General features: G+C 43.6%; 1 protein-coding gene across 1 annotated transcript in view; it reads right to left on the bottom strand.

The window, feature by feature from the left end:
• Positions 1-323: 323 nt before the first annotated feature.
• LOC139397156 (leucine-rich repeat serine/threonine-protein kinase 1-like) overlaps positions 324-24,668 on the bottom strand; it is a gene marked incomplete at its 3' end in the record, with an annotated part of 43,807 nt that continues 19,462 nt past the window's right edge. The window contains exons 4-12 of the mRNA XM_071144029.1: positions 15,552-15,723; positions 15,167-15,346; positions 13,546-13,694; positions 13,041-13,267; positions 9,269-9,396; positions 8,871-9,034; positions 8,225-8,362; positions 1,551-1,663; positions 324-394 (exon numbers count right to left, since the gene is read on the bottom strand). Of these exons, the coding sequence (XP_071000130.1) occupies positions 324-394; positions 1,551-1,663; positions 8,225-8,362; positions 8,871-9,034; positions 9,269-9,396; positions 13,041-13,267; positions 13,546-13,694; positions 15,167-15,346; positions 15,552-15,723 (1,342 nt within the window). The remainder of the gene's footprint in view (positions 395-1,550; positions 1,664-8,224; positions 8,363-8,870; positions 9,035-9,268; positions 9,397-13,040; positions 13,268-13,545; positions 13,695-15,166; positions 15,347-15,551; positions 15,724-24,668) is intronic.

The raw sequence follows: 24,668 nt of genomic DNA, 5'->3' as shown, positions 1-24,668 counted from the left end.
TACCACAGTCCCAGTACAGACTGCCACAGTCCCAGTACAGACTGCCACAGATCCCAGTACAGACTGCCACAGTCCCAGTACAGACTGCCACAGATCCAGTTACATTCCAGTCCTGTTACAGACCACGACAGATCGGTTCAGTACAGTTCACTACAGTTCATTACAAACCACGACAGATTGGTCTAGTCCAGTTTAAGTCCAGTTCACTACAGACCACTATGGTTCAGTCCAGTCATGTCAAGTTTAAAAGTCCAGTCCATGTTAGACCACTAAAGTAACACTACAGTCAACAGCGCCAGTCCACATGAGTCCGGAACCAGTACCTGGGTCCGGGTCTCTCCGGTGCCATGTGGTCAGGAAGGCCAGCCTCCTGGTTTTGGGTCCCTCCTCAGTCCTGAAACAAAACGGTTCCAACTTCCATCACATTCATGCATTCTTGGTTGTATTTTTTATTGTTTACCATGTCAGCTGAAAAGTGCTCATCTAGGATCAGTTTTTCCTTTGAGATTATAATGAATAAGATTAGGGGCCTGAATAAAGATAGGGCGGGACCTGATCCTAGATCAGGAGTCCTACTCTGAGACGCTTGATGCATATAGCCCCAGGTACCATTACAGTAGTTTGCCCCTTCCCCCAAGTCCTACCCCTTCCCCCAAGTCCTACCCCTTCCCCTACCCCTTCCCCCAAGTCCTACCCCTCCCCCCAAGTCCTACCTCTACCATATTACCTTCATTAATCCATAGTACCCAACGTTGCTAACACCAAAACGTTATGGACAAGGGTAAAGAGGAAGCTAGGGTTAAAAATGGAACCAGGCCTTGAAGTGAGAGGAAAATATTAAAAGTAAGAGGTTAAGGCCGTGTCCAGAAACAACTCCTAGGCCCTAGACACTTAAACCCCGTCCAGAAACAACTCCTAGCCCCTAGACCCTAGACACTTAGAACCCAACCAGAAACAACTCCTATCCCATTGAATCAAATCAAATCAAATGTATTTATAAAGCCCTTCTTACATCAGCTGATATCTCAAAGTGCTGTACAGAAACCCAGCCTAAAACCCCAAACAGTAAGCAATGCAGGTGTAGAAGCACGGTGGCTAGGAAAAACTCCCTAGAAAGGCCTAAACCTAGGAAGAAACCTAGAGAGGAACCAGGCTATGAGGGGTGGCCAGTCCTCTTCTGGCTGTGCCGGGTGGAGATTATAACAGAACATGGCCAAGATGTTCAAATGTTCATAAATGACCAGCATGGTCAAATAATAATAATCACAGTAGTTGTCGAGGGTGCAGCAAGTCAGCACCTCAGGAGTAAATGTCAGTTGGCTTTTCATAGCCAATCATTAAGAGCATCTCTACCACTCCTGCTGTCTCTAGAGAGTTGAAAACAGCAGGTCTGGGACAGGTAGCACGTCCGGTGAACAGGTCAGGGCTCCATAGCCACAGGCAGAACTCAGTATCTAGCACCTTTAGATCTAAACAAGTTTCTAGGGGCTAGTAGTTGTTTCTGGACGGGGCCTAAGTGTGAGTGGTAAGATGTATGACCTTTCACCTACTTGCCCAGATGGTTCCTGGAGAGGTCAAGGGTTCTGAGCAGAGAGCATTTCCACTTGTTGGGTGCCGGGAGAGTGGAGATCTGATTCCTACCCAGTCTGAGAGAGACCAGGGCCTGATGAAGAGAATGAGTGGGAGAGGGGGAGGGAGAGAAAGATAGGGAGAGAAAGGGGGAGGGAGGGAAAGAGGGAGAAAGAGACAGTGTCACCAAAGCATGGCCTGTGGTCATGACAACTTAATTTACATCTAGTGTCCCCATTTCCCTGTCTACCGTTGGCGTCACTCTCTCTCTTCACTCTCTCACTCTTCTGTTTCTCTTCCTCTATTCTATTCCAATGAAACACCGCAAATGCCACTATAATCAACAATCTTGCATTAATTCCTTCACAAATATTTGGAAAATTGCTTCATAAAGCCCATAGCATTCCTGAGGTAAATGAAACACTCCATCGTTCTCCTCGGAATTCAGGAACCTAAATTAAACTTAACATCCGTTTCCATTCATTATTACTGTTACGCTAATATCTTTAAAACCTAATCAAGCGTACCGTGATTCATCGTACTAACGCTGAGAACAAGGTTGACGTTTTACGTATTCCTAACCAAATTGTGTTTTTTTGTTAGTTTCTTTACATTGTTTGTAACTTTTTAAACTTATTTTGTACATAATATTGCTGCTACCATCTCTTATGACCGAAAATAACTTCTAGACATCAGAACTGCAAATACTCACCACACACTATCAGAATCCTTTCTTTCCTTTAACAAGTCGAGCCTGACGTGAATGACATACTGCTTTCCCGGGAACAGGCCCAGATCCCCGTCATTTGCGTGAAGAGAAGGTGGAGAAAAAGGGGCCGGAGGGCGGGCTGCCTTCTGAGAATTAGTAGGCGATCGAATAAACCCCCACTTCCTTCCATTCTGCTAGCAAACGTGCAATCTTTGGAGAATAAATCGATGACCTATGCGGAAGATTCAACTACCAACGGGACATTAAAAACTGTAATATCTTATGCTTCACGGAGTCGTGGCTGAACGACAACATTATCAACATACAGCTGGCTGGTTATATGCTGTATCGGCAGGATAGAACAATGGCGTCTGGTAAGACAAGGGGCGGCGGACTATGTATTTTTGAAAATAGCTGATGTACGATATATATTTTTGTATTTTTCATAGCTGTCTAAATACCGCCACAGACTAACACACTAAGACTGCACTGAATGAGCTGTATTCCACCATAAGCAAACAGGAAAACGCTCATCCAGAGGCGGCGGTCCTATTAGCCCGGGGACTTTAATGCAGGGAAACTTAAATCAGTCTTACCAAATTTCTATCAGCATGTTAAATATGCAACCAGAGGGAAAAACAACAACAAAACAACTCTGGACCACGTTTAGTCCACACACACATATATGCATACATACAAAGCTCTCCTCGCCCTCCATTTGGGAAATCTGACCATAATTCTATCCTCCCGATTCCTGCTTACAAGCAAAAATTTAAGCAGGAAGCACCAGTGACCAGCACCAGTGAATAAAAAGTGGTCAGATGAAGCAGATACTAAGTTACAGGTCTGTTTTGCTAGCACAGACTGGAATATGTTCAGGGATTCCTCCGATGGCATTGAGGAGTACCCCACAACAGTCAATGGCTTCATCAATAAGTGCATCGATGACGTCGTCCCCACAGTGACCATACGTACATATCCCAAGCAGAAGCCATGGATTCCCTACAACAGCCGCACTGAGCTAAAGGCTAGAGCTGCCGCTTTCAAGGAGAGGGACTCTAAGCTCATAAGAAATCCCACTATGCCCTCCAACGAACCATCAAAGAGGCAAAGCGTCAATACAGGACTAAGATCGTATCGTACTACACCGGCTCTGACGCTCGTCGGATGTGGCAGGGCTTGCAAACTATTACAGATTACAAAGGGAAGCACAGCCAAGAGCTGCACAGTGACATAAGCCTACCAGATGAGCTAACCTACTTCTATGCTCACTTCGAGGCAAATAACACTGAAACATGCACGAGAGCACCAGCTGTTATGGAAGACTGTGTGATCACGCTCTCTGCAGCAGATGTGAGTAAGACCTTTAAACAGGTCAACATTCACAAGGCCACAGGGCCAGATGGATCACCAGGACGTGTACTGCAAGCATGCACTGACCAACTGGCAAGTGTCTTCACTGACATTTTCAACCTCTCCCTGTCCGAGTCTGTAATGCCAACATGTTTTAAGCAGACCACCATAGTCCCTGTGCCCAAAAACACAAAGGTAACCTGCCTAAATGACTACTGTCATGACGTGGCCCTCTTTGGGTATAGCGAGTACCATCCCCCTCTCTCTCACCACCTCTCTCTTCCCCCTACACCCAGGCTCTGTTATCTCAGGTCGTAAATTCCATGAGGAGACTCTCTTCCCCCCCAGCCATGCAGTATATAGAGAGTGGGTTCACAGTAGAACAAAGAAACTTCTTTTACCGCACAGAACTTGAGAACTGAACAATATCCATGTTTTGGAGAATGCGTAAACGGTCGGTGGAGAATCCAGCTACAACCGGTCCATTTTGTTTAATGTTTGTGACCTCATGAGAGACAATACAGCCACATTACCATAACTCTGTTAATACAAGAGTCTCCGTTATGGCCTCCCGGGTGGCGCAGTGCCACCAGAGACTCTGGGTTCGTGCCCAGGCTCTGTCGCAACCGGCCACGACCGGGAGGTCCGTGGGGCGACGCACAATTGGCCTAGCATCGACCAAGTTAGGGAGGGTTTGGCCGGTAGGGATATCCTTGTCTCATCGCGCACCAGCCACTCCCGTGGCGGGTCGGACACAGTGCGCGCTAACCAAGGTTGCCAGATGCACGGTGTTTCCTCTGACACATTGGTGCGGCTGGCTTCCTGGTTGGTTGCGCGCTGTGTTAAGAAGCAGTGCAGCTTGGTTGGGTTGTGTATCGGAGGACGCATGACTTTCGATCTTCGTCTCTCCCGAGCCCATATGGGAGTTGTAGCGATGAGACAAGATAGTAGCTACTAAAACAATTGGATACCACGAAATTGGGGAGAAAAGGGGGGTAAAATTGTAAAAAATAAAATAAATATATATTTTTTTATTATTATATAAAATGAATGAGTAAAGATGAAACTATTTGTGAAATGATGTAATGTGATTTTAAACTGTTTAATGAAAGAGAATCCAATTCCCTTTAAAGTGAACTAAATCATTTGCCCGCCCCATGAGCACAGACATTGATCTGGCATCATGGGACAGCCTTTTCTGCTGTTCCGAATATAACCCCCACCAGGAGAAGCCCACTTCAGACCAAGCGTACCTTGATTACCGAGAGGGCTAAGGTTTGAGTAGAGACCATGCATTCCTCAATTGTTGAATTCCTAACCAAACCACGTGGAGCATTGGCTACACTGGTGGAAATGGTTCAACTCTGAGACTATCGATACGGACAGAATAAGAGCAAATCTTCGATAATTACTAGTCTGCAGCTAGAATTTGTGTCAACAATGCAAAGACCGACAACCGCCGAAAGATCTATTCTATAAGAACATTTCTGAATGGGACTCTGTAGTATCCATTCTAAAAACAAAAGACTTCATGGGAGAGAGAGAGACTTGGAACTTTCCAACAGAAAGAAGGACGATTCCAACAGAGATCCTGACGACACACTGAGAGTAAATATATATATTGATTGCAATTATTCCCGAATGAGTGAGCGTTCATGTGCAAAGGATTAACATTTCAATTATAATAATTATCAACTGTGTAGTGACTCTGGTCTTTCCCGGCCTTCTCAGTCCACACCCACTTCCCTTAACCAACCAAGCTGCCATATCGGTTTAGCCCACTAGGGAACATTCCCTATCATTTCCTTGTAAACATCTACTGTTTGCTTGTTTGTGCTTTTCTGTGATTATTTATTTATTTGTTAGTAAATAAATGATTAAGACAATTGATGTATGGATGATTCATAGTGAAGGCTGGGTTCGTGCAGATAACCAACAATTTATGACGTTTGGAATGAGACTAATATGAGGTAAAGAAGCATTCATTCATTAGAAGACTAATTGATCAGATTTAAAAATATCTGAAAATGCATATATAAATTTGTCATCTGAAGATTTTCCTTGGTGCCCTGACTTGCTAGTTAATTACATTTACATGATTAGTTTAATCACATAATAATAATTACAGAGAATTGATTTGATAAAATAACAGTCTTCAATTTAATGATGCCAAAGACACACTACCGACCTGTAGGACTCACGTCTGTAGACATGAAGTGCTTTGAAAGGCTGGTCATGGCTCACATTCTATTGTGTTATTGACTGTGAGTTTATTTATCCCATGTGTAACTCTGTGTTGTTGTTTTTGTCGCACTGCTTTGCTTTATCTTGGCCAGGTCGCAGATGTAAATGAGAACTTGTTCTCAACTGGCCTACCTGGTTAAATAAAGGTCAAATTTAAAAAAAGAAACATCAACCCCTTTATCCCAGAAACCCTAGACCCACTCCAATTTGCATACCGCCCCAACAGATCCACAGATGATGCAATCTCTATTGCACTTCACACTGCCCTTTCCCACCTGGACAATAGGAACACCTATGTGAGAATGCTATTCATTGACTACAGCTCAGCGTTCAACACCATAGTGCCCTCAAAGCTCATCAATAAGCAAAGAACCCTGAGACTAAACATCTCCCTCTGTACCTGGACCCCCTCCTGTACTCCCTGTTCACTCATGACTGCAGTGGTAGGCCTGATCACCGACGAGACAGCCTATAGGGAGGAGGTCAGAGACCTAGCCGTGTGGTGCCAGGACAACAACCTCTCCCTCAATGTGATCGATGCAAAGGAGATGATTGTGGACTACAGGAAAAAGAGGACCGATCACGCCCCCATTCTCATCAACGGGGCTGTAGTGGAGCAGGTTGAGAGTGTCATGTCCCTTGGTGTCCACAACAGCAAACTAACATGGACCGATCACATCAAGATAGTCGTGAAAAGGACACAACAAAACCTATTCCACCTCAGGAGACTGAAATGATTTGGCATGGGTCCTCTGATCCTCAAAAGATTGCACAGCTGCACCATCGAGAGCATCCTGACTGGTTGCATCACTGCCTGGTATGGTAACTGCTCGGCCTCCAACCGCAAGGCACCGTAGTGCCTACGGCCCAGTACATCACTGGGGCCAGGCTTCCTGCCATCCAGGACCTATACCAGGCGGTGTCAGAGGAAGGCCCTAAAAATAGTCATAGATCACCCTAGTCATAGATTATTCTCTCTGCTACCACACAGCAAGCGGTACCAGAGCGCCAAGTCTTGGTCCAAGAGGCTTCTAAACAACTTCTACCCCCAAGCCATAAGACTCCTGAACATCTATTCAAATGGTCACGCAGACTATTTGCATTGCCCCCCCCCCCCCTTTTACACCACTGCTATTGTTATCAACTATGCATAGTCACTTTAATAACTCTACCTACATGTATATATTACCTCAACTAACCGGTGCCCCCGCACATTGACTCTGTACCGGTACACCCCTGTATATAGTCTCGCTATTGTTTTTACTGCTGCTCTTTAATTACTTGTTACTTATTTCTTATTCATATTTTTTTAACTTCATTGTTGGTTAGGGGCTCGTAAGTAAGCATTTCACTGTAAGGTGAAATGTTGTATTCGGCAGCATGTGACTAGTAAAATTGGATTTTGATTTGATTTGAATCATTGTTTCAGTTGGGGTTCACTGACTGCAGAGTAGTACAGCAGTGCCACCTTGAGGTCATTGGGTAAACTACAGGTTTAATACAGAAATCCTCATCTTCTGAGTGGTTACTTTAAAAATATATATATTTTACCTTTATTTAACTAGGCAAGTCAGTTAAGAACAAATTCTTATTTTCAATGACGGCCTAGGAACAGTGGGTTAACTGCCTGTTCAGGGACAGAACGACAGATTTGTACCTTGTCAGCCTGGGGATTTGAACTTGCAACCGGTTACTAGTCCAATGCTCTAACCACTAGGCTACTCTGCCGCCCCACTTAAAAAGGTTCAATACGCAGAGATCCCTCAGCCATTTCCTCATTGCTAAAATTCTAATAGTTTGCCTAATTTCAGTTTATGTGACAAAAAAAATCAGAGTATAGAATCATTGTACCATCTAAACTGCTGTGAAATATATTTTCAATAACCCAAAATGTTTTACTTAATAATTGGAAGCATATAAATAGCATAAATAGAACTACAGCTTCTTAGACTTGCTTTTAATGAGTGAGATCTATAACGCACATTTCTATGTGAATTTGGTCTGGTCGCCCAAATACAGTAAAGCTTATGGAGGTTTAGGGAGGCTTATTTAGGTTAGACCCATCAAGTCAACAAATCCAATGTTTCTAGCCAGGCCCAAACGGACTCAGTCATGAACTACCATGCAGGAAGCACTGCTCCCAGTGTTGTTAAGCTGCTTTGGCCTAGGCTTTAGCTCAGTGGGCTAACAGGGTTTCGAGTTGCGCATAATAGCCCAGGTATTGAACCTGTGATATGTACAGCTCAGACTGCCCAAATATTGAACCTGAATTATATGTGCAACTCAAAACCCTGTTAGCCCAGTGAGCTGAAGCCTAGGCCAAACAATGCTAGTGCTACCCAACCTTACCTCCAGCTCGAATATATAGGAGGGCAGCTCCTTGATGACGTTGTCTGAGAAATCCAGCTCCTGCAGCTGAGTTCTCCAGAAGATGGAGATGGTATTGGGAAGACTCTCGATGGCGTTGGATGAGGCTCGACAGTGCTTCTACAGAGGGGGGCATCACCAATCAATGACTCACAACATCCAGAAGATGTTTCAAAACCATCACTCAAGTTCTGAATACAAGAGGGCAAAGGAGGTGGTGAAGAGTCGCTGAGAGGAATCTGTATGATTTAAAAGACATGACCACTTTCCATTTCAATACCTAGTACCTTCTTGCTTCTACGCCAACAATGGTCACAAATCTAGAAGGACTGGATAGGTGTAAGCAACTAGTATGATGGTTCTACCCAGCTCTCCATTGGAGCTTCCACTATATTCCTCTCACCAATCCAGTCCTTTCAGAACTGAGCATTTAAAAGGGGACAGGAGATACAGGAAGGTGCTAGGGAACCAAAAGGAACCAGGCCCTAGTTTATTCCTACCAGGGGAACCATAGAGATACAATTAATAGATATCTTTGAGAAGAACACTAAACAGGGTAGGACCTAAAAGAAGGTGCTAGGGTTCCAAATGGAACAAGGCCGTAGTGTCTAGTGTAGTGTCTGCCTACCAGAGGGCAGGCCCAGGGGTCAGGGAAGCTGGTGAGTCTGTTCCGGCAGACTTTGAGGGAAGTGAGGGATTTGAAAGAGTGAAGAACAGCAGAGGGAAGACTGGTCAGACAGTTGTCAGACACATCCAGCTCCTCCAGCTTACGCAGACCTATCCAGTTAGTACCTGAGGAGGAGCAGAAGAGGGCACTCAATTCATTCATCAATCTTCATTTGTAGAAACCAAAACATTTTGTACAAGGTAGCAATACAATGTGCTTCACATTAACAAATAAAGACAAAATAGATAGCAGAGAAACCATTTGAGATCAGAATAAAATCCTAAGAACCCTTCTAAGAACATACTGATATACATTTGTGACAAAGAGCAAAGACCACTCTGACATGCGGTGGATCATACCATTAGGAATGTCAAACAGGGAGGTGAGCTTGTTCTTAGCAGCAGAGAGCCTCTGGACTCTGGTGAGATGGAGCAGTCCGGACGGCAAGCTGGTCAACTCATTCTGAGACAGATTCACCTGGTGAAGTCTACAGTAGGACAGGAGCAGAGAACGAACACACACACACACACACACGTCAGGATTAAGTGAGATGCTGAGGTTAACAATACAACAGAGATCAGTAGAACAGCAGACTACAGATATTAGATACACAGAGTGGACAAAACATGAAGATCTCTTTCCATGGCAGACTGACCAGGTGAACCCAGGTGAAAGATATGGTCCCTTATTGATCCATTTCAAGTAGGTGTAGATGAAGGGGAGGAGACAGGGTAAAGAAGGATCTTTAAGCCTTGAGACAGTTGAGAGATGGAGTGTGTATGCGTGCCATTCAGAGGGTGACTGGGCAAGACATAACATGTAAGTGCCTTTGAACAGGATATGTAGTAGATGTCAGGCACACTGGTTTGTGTCAAGAACTGCAATGCTTCTGGGTATTTCATGCTCAACAGTTTCCCATGTGTATCAGGAATGGTCCACCACCCAAAGGACATCCAACTTGACACAACTGTTGAAAGAGTCAACATGGACCAGCATCCCTGTGGAACGACACCTTGTAGAGTCCATGTCCCCAATGAATTGAGGCTGTTCTGAGGGCAAAAGGGAGGGTGCAACTCCATATTAGGAAGGTGTTCCTAATGTTTGGTATAGTCAGTGTAAATGTGTGTGTACACTGTACACACTGCAGTGAACCTGTTTAACTAGAATAGTAAACTAACAAAACAACCAACTGGGGACATTTTGTTAGTCAAATGCTATTTCTAGGGTGGTTAAGGTTAAGTTTAGGGTTAGCAGCTAGGTTAAGGGTTAAGGTTAAGTTTAGGGTTAGCAGCTAGGTTAAGGGTTAAGGTTAGGTTTAGGGTTAGCAGCTAGGTTAAGGGTTATGGTTAGCTTTAGGGTTAGCAGCTAGGTTAAGGGTTAAGGTTAGGTTTAGGGTTAGCACCTAGGTCAAGGGTTAAGGTTAGCTTTAGGGTTAGCAGCTAGGTTAAAGGTTAAGGTTAGGTTTAGGTTTAGCAGCTCGGTTAAGGGTTAAGGTTAAGTTTAGGGTTAGCAGCTAGGTTAAGGGTTAAGGTTAGGTTTAGGGTTAGCAGCTAGGTTAAGGGTTAAGGTTAGGTTTTCAGGTTAAGAAAAATAGTATTTTGAATGAGACTGAATTGTGTGTTCCTACAAGGGGGTTGTGTGTGTGTGTGTGTGTGTGCTAGGGCTGGCTGATATATGAAACCTCTCGCTTCCCCTCTTTACACACACAGACCAAGCCCCTCCCCCTGCCACTCACAACAAAAAATACTAAAAATCACTTCTTCTCTGACAAGCGGTTTCAACTCGCTATTTGCGTTTGAGGTTTGGTCCAACAGAATGGGTCGTATGGACACTGAAACACATTGAGACATTATTTTACTGTAATGGAGGAGACGTTAACCTGGAGACTGAAACACATTGAGACATTATTTTACTGTAATGGAGGAGATGTTAACCTGGAGACTGAAACACATTGAGGCATTATTTTACCGTAATGGAGGAGACGTTAACCTGGAGACTGAAACACATTGAGACATTATTTTACTGTAATGGAGGAGACGTTAACCTGGAGACTGAAACACATTGAGGCATTATTTTACTGTAATGGAGGAGATGTTAAATCTGGAGACTGAAACACACATTTACATTATTTTACTGTAATGGAGGAGACGTTAATCTGGACACTGAAACACATTGAGACATTATTTTACTGTAATGGAGGAGACGTTAACCTGGAGACTGAAACACATTGAGACATTATTTTACTGTAATGGAGGAGACGTTAACCTGGAGACTGAAACACATTGAGACATTATTTTACTGTAATGGAGGAGACGTTAACCTGGAGACTGAAACACACATTTATATTATTTTACTGTAATGGAGGAGATGTTAACCATTGAGACATTATTTTACTGTAATGGAGGAGACGTTAACCTGGAGACTGAAACACATTGAGACATTACTGGAGACTGAAACACACATTTATATTATTTTACTGTAATGGAGGAGATGTTAACCTGGAGACTGAAACACATTGAGACATTATTTTACTGTAATGGAGGAGACGTTAACCTGGAGACTGAAACACACATTTATACATTATTTTACTGTAAAGGAGGAGACGTTATTTTACTGTAAAGGAGGAGACGTTAACCTGGAGACTGAAACACATTGAGTCATTATTTTACTGTAATGGAGGAGACGTTAACCTGGAGACTGAAACACACATTTATATTATTTTACTGTAATGGAGGAGATGTTAACCTGGAGACTGAAACACATTGAGACATTATTTTACTGTAATGGAGGAGACGTTAACCTGGAGACTGAAACACACATTTATATTATTTTACTGTAAAGGAGGAGACGTTAACCTGGAGACTGAAACACATTGAGGCATTATTTTACTGTAATGGAGGAGACGTTAACCTGGAGACTGAAACACATTGAGACATTATTTTACTGTAATGGAGGAGATGTTAAATCTGGAGACTGAAACACATTGAGACATTATTTTACTGTAATGGAGGAGACGTTAACCTGGAGACTGAAACACACATTTATATTATTTTACTGTAATGGAGGAGATGTTAACCTTTCTTTCCATACCCTGTTTATGTCTCAACTACTCAGATTGAGAGCGGAACAAACACTACTAAAACGAGAGTATCGATAAACATTGATTCTGGAAATGTAACGCTCAGTTTGTTGTGCGTAGCATTGTGGTACTACGTACCGCTAACAGCATACTAGCTGTCTAGTTTGTGTTTTATAAATGTGCAATAAGCATAAAACACAATTATATTAGGAATTACAAACTCCTTCTCATTCTGAGAAAGAAGGTAGGCCACTTGATTTCAACACCTGAAACGTTGACAGGCTAGCAGGCTGTTCAAACAGTTGGAGAGGACAGAAGGGTGTGTTCAAACAGTTGGAGAGGACAGAAGGGTGTGTTCATAACAGTTGGAGAGGACAGAAGGGTGTGTTCATAACAGTTGGAGAGGACAGAAGGGTGTGTTCATAACAGTTGGAGAGGACAGAAGGGTGTGTTCATAACAGTTGGAGAGGACAGAAGGGTGTGTTCATAACAGTTGGAGAGGACAGAAGGGTGTGTTCATTACAGTTCAACTGTTCTACCTTGTTAGACAGCAAATAGATCCACGTTGGCTAAACTTGAAATATTAAGATTAGCTGGCTAGCACATGGGCTTGTGCTTGAGAGTTTGTTGATGAGACCTGTGTTCATTTTCTATAAGCCTGCTACAAGTTATGCATAATACATGGTTCTGGTTCAATTTGTAACAAAAAGGTCATTTTCATACAGACTTGAAAGCCCGATCAGTGATTATTGCAAAAAAGCAGGTTAAACTATTTTGATAAAATAATGAAATGATAAGTCGTATGGTTGTATAAGGTATAATTTCACAAACCATTAAGTATTAGATTACAGCTGACTGCAGTGTATTTGACCTTGAAATCCTACAACAAAGCTTATATAGAGAAAATATGTTTAAAAGATATCATGAATCATCCATAAGTTTGAAAATAATCTATTTATGATTTTTAGGCCATACCGCCCAGCCCTAGTGTGTGTGTGTGTGTGTATCTGCACCTACACATCTACAACCTATCTGTGAAAGTGGAGCAGCACCTGGAGCAGATGATCTCCTGTGAGCTCTGTGCTGTGTGCAGCTCTTTGAACAGGTTGTTGGAGAGGTCTAGGGTCCGGAGCTGTATGAGCCCCCAGGGAACCACGGAGGGCAGGGAGCTGAGGCTGTTACAGGACAGGTCCAGGTGGGAGATACGGGACGACACGTCCATCAACCAGTCCAGCTCCAACCACGGCAGCTTCAGACCTGACCAACGGCCACATAGTAGCTAGAGGGGGAGAGAGGAAACAACATGTTGGTTGACGCTTTTATGGTGCACAACACACACACACACACACACACACAACATGCCTGGCCTGACCAACACACTGGGTAAAACATTCACAGAGAGAAAAAGGCATACATACACAGACACACAATGGAGACACACAAACACTAACGCAGACACACACACACTTAAACGCAGGCAAACGCAGACACACAAACGCAGACACACACAAACGCAGACACACTCACACAAATACACACACACCTCCCCTCAGTTACCTTTTCTCCCGCTGGTTCTGTGTGTGTGTCTGCTTCTTCTACCAGTCGTTGTTCAACGAGCAGTCTGCTGAAGGCTGGATAATCCATCAGGGTGTAGGAGGACAGCCCAGCGCCATTCTGCAGCAGGAATCTAGCTATCTCCTCATTACCTACATAGAACACAGTTAGATGTCCGGACGTTCTGAACAGACCCCTGGTCTAAGATAACAGGAAGTGCTCCTCATCTCTCCACCAATATGCCCAGAGTAGGCTGAAGTTGCTCCTAGACACTGATTTTGAGTGAGTTTTGCATCTTCCCCTCTAATGGTTAAGCGTAGGGGAAGCTGATCCTACATCATAAAGCCAGAATAAGGAAGTGAGTTGGATTGGAGGTTGAATTGGAGACACAGTAGAGTAGGAGGAAATCCCTGTCTGCCTGACAACACACCACAGTAGGAATGTCTAACTCTAACTTTGGTCCGAAGTGGTTAATATGTAAGCGTAAATCAAATTTAATCAACTTCTATTGGTCACATACACATATCTAGCAGAGGTTATTGTGGGTGTAGCAAAATGCTGGTGTTCCTAGTTCCAACAGTGCAGTAACATCCAATAATGCGAGAAATAATTTTTACAAAAAACTAAAAACGCAAGATACAGTGCAAACTTCTATACTTGACTGTGTTCTCTACTTTGTGTGAGGCGTGTGTGTGTGTGGTTTATGTGTGAGGCGTGTGTGTGTGTGTGTGTGTGGTTTATGTGTGAGGCGTGTGTGTGTGTGTGTGGTTTATGTGTGAGGCGTGTGTGTGTGTGGTTTATGTGTGAGGCGTGTGGTTTATGTGTGAGGCGTGTGTGTGGTTTATGTGTGAGGCGTGTGTGTGTGTGTGTGTGTGGCTTATGTGTGAGACGTGTGTGTGTGGTTTATGTGTGAGGTATTTGTAGGCTATGTTCATTTGCGTGTGTAGGTATATACACACTATCGGTTTAAAGTTTGGGGTCACTTAGAAATGTCCTTGTTTTTGAAAGAAAAGCTCATTTTTTTGTCCATTAAAATAACATCAAATTGATCAGAAATACAGTGTCAACATTGTTATTGTTGTAAATGACTATTGTAGCTGGAAACGGCCCATTAGAGGCCCATTATCAGCAACCATCACTCCTGTGTTCCAATGGCACGTTGTGTTAGCTAATCCATGTTTCTAATTTTAAAAGGCTAATTGATCATCAAAACCCTTTTGCAATTATGTTAGCACAGCCGAAAACTGTTGTACTAATTAAAGAAGCAATAAAACTGGCCTTTAGACTAGTTGAGTATCTGGAGCATCAGCATTTGTGGGTTCGATTACAGGCTCAAAATGGCCAGAAATGTGCCATTGGAACACAGGAGTGATGGTTACTGATAATGGTCCTCTGTACGCCTATGTAGATATTCCATTAAAAATCAGCCATTTCCAGCTACAATAGTCATTTACAACATTAACAATTTCTACACTGTATTTCTGATCAATTTTATGTCATTTTAATGTGCTTATCTTGCAAAAACAAGGACATTTCTAAGTGAAGCCAAACTTTTGAACGTTAGTGTATGTGTGCACATGTATAGTATGTGGAGTATATGTACAGTGTGTGTCTTGCTGTCTACCTGCCCGTGCAGCAGCGTAGAGAGGCAGCCCCGTGATGACAGCAAACTCCTCCTGGTGGATGGCGCAGTCCTCAGCGTCGGCATGGTAACCCTGCACCAACATTCTAACCACCTCCAGGTGACCCTGTTGGCACGCCGACACCAACATCCAGTTCAGCAGATCTCTGTGGACACACGGACCTGAGAGAGACATGCAATCTGTTTATCATCTACTAACTATGATTACTACACACACACACCCACAGCACAGCACAGCACAGACAGACCCACACACACAAATGCACCACGTCTCTCACACACACACACACAAAACAATACATGCAATCTGTTACTATCTATTAACTACTACTACACACACACACACACACACACACACCATTGTCACCTGGTACTGAGTCGAGCAGCTCTCTGACCAGGTTGACATGTCCATAGTGTGCAGCCAGGATGGCGGGGTTCCCCTCCGATGGCTCCAGGGGCAGGGGCACACGGGCCTCATGGAGGAGGTAACTCACGCTCTCCGCATCACCATGCTGGGTGGCCACACACAAGAGACGCAGCTGAGGAAGGGACGGGAATAGGACAAGTTAGTATATTAGCAGATAGTCAAGTTTTGTTCAAGTCCACCTCTCCACCTCTACTATAGGCTCCACTTAGCTGATCTGTAGCCAACTCTTCATTCACTGTCATGCTGTACAGTTGGGAGCAGGGGGACATTTAATTTCAATCACAGTCAATCCAGGAAGTACACTGAAATTCCAATTCTCTTCAATGTTTTTCAATTAGGAACATTTGGAATTGGAATTTGGTGTTGTTTCTGAATTGATTGGAATTGAAAACTACCTTTAAGGAAGTTTTGACACCAAGGGTTACTATGGTTTTGATAGCATTTAGTAACTTTTCCCACTCAATTCTGCAGCAAATTGGTGCTGTGACTTCGTTGCAGCAACAGCAAAATGTAATCTAGTGACAAATCAAGGAGCTAATAGCTATTCTCACTGAATATATGTTGGCAACAGTGTCTGCAGCCAGGTAAAAACATGAGCATCAAAGTTGGTGCCATTACATCATCAGGTGGGCAATCAATGTACGACCAATAGATGAGTTAGCCGCAACACATCCAGTATGGAACGAGGCAACCAATAGATGAGTTAGCCGCAACACATCCAGTATGGAACGAGGCAACCAATAGATGAGTTAGCCACAACACATCCAGTATGGAACGAGGCGACCAATAGATGAGTTAGCCACAGCACATCCAGTATGGAACGAGGCGACCAATAGATGAGTTAGCCACAGCACATCCAGTATGGAACGAGGCGACCAATATATGAGTTAGCCACAACACATCCAGTATGGAACGAGGCAACCAATATATGAGTTAGCCACAACACATCCAGTATGGAACGAGGCGACCAATAGATGAGTTAGCCACAACACATCCAGTATGGAACGCGGCAACCAATAGATGAGTTAGCCACAGCACATCCAGTATGGAACGAGGCGACCAATAGATGAGTTAGCCACAACACATCCAGTATGGAACGAGGCGACCAATAGATGAGTTAGCCACAACACATCCAGTATGGAACGAGGCGACCAATAGATGAGTTAGCCACAGCACATCCAGTATGGAACGAGGCTACCTCTACAACACCTGGATAAGGTGTTAGTGCTTGGCTGAAATAGAATTAGGGCTGTGCTCAATTAAAGAAAAAATATTGGTTGACCGAAAGTTAGTTGTTCTTTTGACCAATCGATTTGTCAACATTTTAAGCCTGTATTTCTCCATATAGACACACCCTACGTGTTTTAATAAAATCAACTATATGTATTGAGCTTGTCTGATGCTTTAAGCTTACGGTTTGATGAAATAAGAAATGCCTCAAGAGGGCACCAGAGATCTAGATAACCAGAAGACCTTAATTTGACCCAACTATTCTCCTCCCGCTCCTGCTGGCTTTCGCAGATTATGCCGTTACTCTCCTGAAGTTGCCGGTAATAGGCTGCAGGAGGACTCGGCAACCTTTCTCATGTGGAATGCCGATTTATCTTACCATTTCTACCGATCTGCGTGCCAGTTATGTTTTTCATAAACACATTTTCGTGAAACAGTTTAATTTAATTTATAATATCTTCATATCTCAAAATCATTGTCATGTGGTTAATCAAAATTCTATCCAAAAGGAAATGATAAACCTAAAAAGTAACTTCTATTGCCATTGCCAACTATGTAAAAATTGCCTACATAAAGCCAGCACACAAAATGAGTACCAGAACCTATTTCAGTCCAAGTCAAGCACTGATAAAATGTAATCCGGTAGGCCTATTTTATGACGTTTCCACTGGATCAGAGCAGGACATTGTTCCCTTTCTGAGTGGTTATCGAAAGGGAGAGAGCTGGAAAGACTTTTCAAAGACATTAAAGGAACTATTGTAATTCACAATTAATATAAAAACAGACTTTGTTTGCTTGCTGTTTAAGGTGAAGAAAACTTTACTTTGAGAAGCTCAGGTCATTCGTGGTGGTGCGTTAAGCCAATCAGAAATACTATCAGATCCCCAAATGGACACATTTATATACATTTGCGCACAGGCCAGGTAGCCTATAGGCCTACTTCTATGTATAATCAGGCCAGGTAGCCTATAGGCCTACTTCTATGTATAATCAGGCCAGGTAGCCTATAGGCCTACTTCTATGTATAATCAGGCCAGGTAGCCTATAGGCCTACTTCTATGTATAATCAGGCCAGGTAGCCTATAGGCCTACTTCTATGTATAATCAGGCCAGGTAGCCTATAGGCCTACTTCTATGTGTAATCAGGCCAGGTAGCCTATAGGCCTACTTCTATGTGTAATCAGGCCAGGTAGCCTATAGGCCTACTTCTATGTATAATCAGGCCAGGTAGCCTATAGGTAGCCTATAGGCCTACTTCTATGTATAATCAGGCCAGGTAGCCTATAGGCCTACTTCTATGTATAATCAGGCCAGCTAGCCTATAGGCCTACTTCTATGTATAATCAGGCCAGCTAGCCTATAGGCCTACTTCTATGCGTGAGCATCCTTACTCAACATTGACAGCAGTGCTCCGAACAAAAGACAATGACTAAATTGACAAAACTTGTAAATGGAATGAAATAAACCAAAACTTGTATCTCACAAGTGTAGCAGCATAGGTTGTGCGTCTGCAAACAATGTGTCCACACCAACAATGAGAACAGGAAGACTGGAATAATAATATTGAATGCATTAACAGAAATGTCCATAACCAAATGAACAGACATGGTAGATGAGACATTATATTAATTTACGGTCATTGTACTACTGGTGATATGTAAATGGAGAAGTGATATAAACTAACAAACAAAAACAATTCACACAATGAATTGATGAAACAATGAATGTGCACAAATTGGCGGGAGAGAGCGCATTCTGTAGAGAGAAGTGCATGTACATCTGGGCGCTGCATTGGCCATGCAGCATTTACGCTGTGACGGCCTCAGCAGGAGTCGGGGCGTTCATACTTCTTGTGCTTCCTGGAGCAGTGTAGAGCTGTTGTCAAGGAAATGAGTTTGTGTTTTCTACAGGATGTATCCCCCTCCACCTACTGTCAATCAACCATGTCAATGCAGACACAGAACCCACTGCATTGTTACAACATGTGGAAAGCGCATGGCGATGGGGTACAGCGCTGGATTTGGCCTTTGCATGCCTCTGAAGGCGCCGCAATTGCGTCACACAGACCCAAAGCCACAACAGAATCAGAAGAACAGTTTCTGAGAGTCAACAGCTTGCGTGATAGACGGCTCACAGGACAACAGCTTGCGTGATAGACGGCTCACAGGACAACAGCTTGCGTGATAGACGGCTCACAGGACAACAGCTTGCGTGATAGACGGCTCACAGGACAACAGCTTGCGTGATAGACGGCTCACAGGACAACAGCTTGCGTGATAGACGGCTCACAGGACAACAGCTTGCGTGATAGACGGCTCACAGGACAACAGCTTGCGTGATAGACGGCTCACAGGACAACAGCTTGCGTGATAGACGGCTCACAGGACAACAGCTTGCGTGATAGGCAGCTCACAGGACAACAGCTTGCGTGATAGGCAGCTCACAGGACAACAGCTTGCGTGATAGGCAGCTCACAGGACAACAGCTTGCGTGATAGACGGCTCACAGGACAACAGCTTGCGTGATAGACGGCTCACAGGACAACAGCTTGCGTGATAGACGGCTCACAGGACAACAGCTTGCGTGATAGGCAGCTCACAGGACAACAGCTTGCGTGATAGACGGCTCACAGGACAACAGCTTGCGTGATAGACGGCTCACAGGACAACAGCTTGCGTGATAGGCAGCTCACAGGACAACAGCTTGCCTGATAGACGGCTCACAGGACAACAGCTTGCCTGATAGACGGCTCACAGGACAACAGCTTGCGTGATAGGCAGCTAACAGGACAACAGCTTGCGTGATAGGCAGCTAACAGGACAACAGCTTGCGTGATAGGCAGCTCACAGGACAACAGCTTGCGAGATAGGCAGCTCACAGGACAACAGCTTGCGTGATAGGCGGCTCACAGGACAACAGCATGCGTGATAGGCGGCTCACAGGACAACAGCTTCGAGCTGTTCTGTGAAGGGAGTAGTACACAGCGTTGTATGAGATCTCCAGTTTCTTGGCAATTTCTCACATGGAATAGCCTTCATTTCTCAGAACAAGAATAGGCTGACGAGTTTCAAAAGAAAGTATTTGTTTCTGGCCATTTTGAGCCTGTAATCAAACCCACAAATGCTGATGCTCCAGATACTCAACTAGTCTAAAGAAGGACAGTTTTATTGCTTCTTTAAATCAGCACAACAGTTTTCAGCTGTGCGAAAATAATTGCAAAAGGGTTTTCTAATGATCAATTAGCCTTCTAAAATGAAAAACTTGGATTAGCGAACACAACTGCCATTGGAACACAGGAGTGATGGTTGCTGATAATGGGCCTCTGTGCGCCTAACATTAACAATGTCTACACTGTATTTCTGATAAATGTTATGTTATTTTAGTGGACAATTTTTTTTTCTCTTCTCATACATGTTACTGCTTGACTAAAACAATCTCTGGCCGATCAACAGCCTAATGACCAAACAATTGACCAGTCGACTAATAGAATACTGTGCTCACTGACTGTTGTTCTCTATGACCAGAGTTGGACCTGGTATCTGCTCTCATTCCACAGAAACTACAGACAGTTCCAATGCTGAACTTTGTGATTGTATTGTAGACAAGCACTGGACGGCAGGGTAACTGTTTGAAATATTGATATATATTAACTGTATCTACCAACGAAATACTTTTCGATTCCTTTGGGCACCATGCACTCTGCACACTGTTGTGTTGCCCTACTTCTTACTTAAAGGCTTTTTAAGCCCTGGAGAGAGTTGACAAGCTGCTTTCAAGCACACAGACCTCGTTCATCTATAATTCCTGGTTACCACTGGCCGACGTTGTGAGGAAGCCTAAAAGTAGCAGTATGAATCAAGCGTCTGGGTATTTTAGGGTACAAGAACAGAAGCCATGTAACTAAAAAAAACAGTTCTGCTTTTTCAATCTGACACACAATTGTTTTATAGGCACGTATGAATTTAACATTATCTCTAGTCAACCTGTATTACCAGTTCTCAGGAACATGGCAGTAACTGGGTCTCCACTTCTCCAGTCAACCTGTATTACCAGTTCTCAGGAACATGGCAGTAACTGGGTCTCCACATCTCCAGTCAACCTGTATTACCAGTTCTCAGGAACATGGCAGTAACTGGGTCTCCACATCTCTAGTCAACCTGTATTACCAGTTCTCAGGAACATGGCAGTAACTGGGTCTCCACATCTCCAGTCAACCTGTATTACCAGTTCTCAGGAACATGGCAGTAACTGGGTCTCCACTTCTCTAGTCAACCTGTATTACCAGTTCTCAGGAACATGGCAGTAACTGGGTCTCCACATCTCCAGTCAACCTGTATAACCAGTTCTCAGGAACATGGCAGTAACTGGGTCTCCACATCGCCAGTCAACCTGTATTACCAGTTCTCAGGAACATGGCAGTAACTGGGTCACCACATCTCTAGTCAACCTGTATTACCAGTTCTCAGGAACATGGCAGTAACTGGGTCTCCACATCTCCAGTCAACCTGTATTACCAGTTCTCAGGAACATGGCAGTAACTGGGTCTCCACATCTCTAGTCAACCTGTATTACCAGTTCTCAGGAACATGGCAGTAACTGGGTCTCCACATCTCCAGTCAATCTGTATTACCAGTTCTCAGGAACATGGCAGTAACTGGGTCTCCACATCTCTAGTCAACCTGTATTACCAGTTCTCAGGAACATGGCAGTAACTGGGTCTCCACATCTCTAGTCAACATGTATTACCAGTTCTCAGGAACATGGCAGTAACTGGGTTGTATTCAGTAGGGAGAAAACGTCTTGAAACGCAGTGAAACCTGGCGGTACTAGCTGAACTCGTCCGATAATAGCCGGAACATATGCTGGTGTGTCAAGTGTTAAATTACTGTGAGCCCCACATCAAATCTATTCCTGAATGACAGGAAGACAAGCAGATAAAGGTAACCAAGGGCAACACTGAACACTCTAGGAAAGGAGAAGTGGCTTTGGCAACATGGGTGTTTGGAACCTACCGTATGCACACATACACACACACGCGCGCGCACACGAGATTACTGTCCCATAATGATCCATACAGTAATGATATTACTGTCCCATAATGATCCATACAGTAATGAGATTATTGTCCCATAATGATCCATATAGTAATGAGATTACTGTCCCATAATGATCCATACAGTAATGAGATTACTGTCCCATCCAGTAATGAGATTACTGTCCCATCCAGTAATGAGATTACTGTCCCATCCAGTAATGAGATTACTGTCCCATCCAGTAATGAGATTACTGTCCCATCCAGTAATGAGATTACTGTCCCATCCAGTAATGAGATTACTGTCCCATCCAGTAATGAGATTACTGTCCCATAACGATCCATACAGTAATGAGATTACTGTCCCATAACGATCCATACAGTAATGAGATTACTGTCCCATAACGATCCATACAGTAATGAGATTACTGTCCCATAACGATCCATACAGTAATGAGATTACTGTCCCATAACGATCCATACAGTAATGAGATTACTGTCCCATAACGATCCATACAGTAATGAGATTACTGTCCCATAACGATCCATACAGTAATGAGATTACTGTCCCATAACGATCCATACAGTAATGAGATTACTGTCCCATAACGATCCATACAGTAATGAGATTACTGTCCCATAACGATCCATACAGTAATGAGATTACTGTCCCATAACGATCCATAAAGTAATGAGATTACTGTCCCATAACGATCCATACAGTAATGAGATGACTGTCCCATAACGATCCATACAGTAATGAGATGACTGTCCCATAACGATCCATACAGTAATGAGATGACTGTCCCATAATGATCCATACAGTAATGAGATGACTGTCCCATAATGATCCATACAGTAATGAGATGACTGTCCCATAATGATCCATACAGTAATGAGATTACTGTCCCATAACGATCCATACAGTAATGAGATGACTGTCCCATAATGATCCATACAGTAATGAGATGACTGTCCCATAATGATCCATACAGTAATGAGATGACTGTCCCATAATGATCCATACAGTAATGAGATGACTGTCCCATAATGATCCATACAGTAATGAGATTACTGTCCCATAATGATCCATACAGTAATGAGATGACTACAGTCCCATAATGATCCATACAGTAATGAGATGACTGTCCCATAATGATCCATACAGTAATGAGATGACTGTCCCATAACGATCCATACAGTAATGAGATGACTGTCCCATAATGATCCATACAGTAATGAGATTACTGTCCCATAATGATCCATACAGTAATGAGATGACTGTCCCATAATGATCCATACAGTAATGATATGACTGTCCCATAATGATCCATACAGTAATGAGATTACTGTCCCATAATGATCCATAAAGTAATGAGATTACTGTCCCATAATGATCCATACAGTAATGAGATTACTGTCCCATAATGATCCATAAAGTAATGAGATTACTGTCCCATAACGATCCATACAGTAATGAGATTACTGTCCCAAAATGATCCATACAGTAATGAGATTACTGTCCCATAACGATCCATACAGTAATGAGATTACTGTAATCTACGTAAATAAGTGATGTGTCAGTAGAACAGAGGTAATAAAGAAACATGGAATCAGTACTTGAACTGGTTCTGTATTGAAGGGAGTATTTCATAGTGCTTATGGAGAGGCAGGAGAGAGAAAGGCAGAACTAGGCCACTTGTCTCCTGACACTGTGTCTGGCAGGCTGGGATCCACTCCAAAACAACAAGCGCAGTACACCCACTCTAGAATATCAACAAACTATCACATAACTAGAGTACCACTCAGAGAACACACACACATTCACACAATCACACACACAGTCTTTAGATAACACCCCTATCTAACATCAACAACTACAGCAGCAAATTAAACTCACACACACACAGTACAGGACCAAGTCAAAGCCACAGACATGTGGGGTGTTGCTGTCTTTATGTCAAGGCAGTGGGACTTCAGTGGTGTTGAACCATGAGGGGCTGTAGGACCATGAGGGGCTGTAGGACCATGAGGGGCTGTAGGACCATGAGGGGCTGTAGGACCATGAGGGGCTGGCTGTATGACCATGAGGGGCTGGCTGTATGACCATGAGGGGCTGGCTGTATGACCATGAGGGGCTGTAGGACCATGAGGGGCTGGCTGTATGACCATGAGGGGCTGTATGACCATGAGGGGCTGTAGGACCATGAGGGGCTGTAGGACCATGAGGGGCTGGCTGTATGACCATGAGGGGCTGTAGGACCATGAGGGGCAGTAGGACTGATCAACAACATACCATGATGCAACCTTACACATATCTTATTCACACACACACAGTGACATGTCAACACACACACCAGTGACATGTAAATACACACACACACACAGTGACATGTAAATACACACACACACACACACACACACACACACATGTCAACACACACAGTGACATGTAAAACACACACACACACAGTGACATGTAAACACACACACACACACACAGTGACATGTAAACACACACACACACAGTGACATGTAAATACACACACACACACACACAGTGACATGTAAATACACACACACACACAGTGACATGTAAATACACACACACACACACACACACACACATGTAAATACACACACACACGTAAATACACACACACACGTAAATACACACACACGTAAATACACATGTGACACACACATACACAGTGACATGTAAATACACACACACACACACAGTGACATGTAAATACACACACACACACACACACACACACACACACACACACACA

Source organism: Oncorhynchus clarkii, unplaced genomic scaffold (genome assembly GCF_045791955.1).
Source record: "Oncorhynchus clarkii lewisi isolate Uvic-CL-2024 unplaced genomic scaffold, UVic_Ocla_1.0 unplaced_contig_3791_pilon_pilon, whole genome shotgun sequence".
Lineage (NCBI taxonomy): Eukaryota > Metazoa > Chordata > Actinopteri > Salmoniformes > Salmonidae > Oncorhynchus > Oncorhynchus clarkii.
This window is presented reverse-complemented; position numbering and strand designations above follow the sequence as displayed.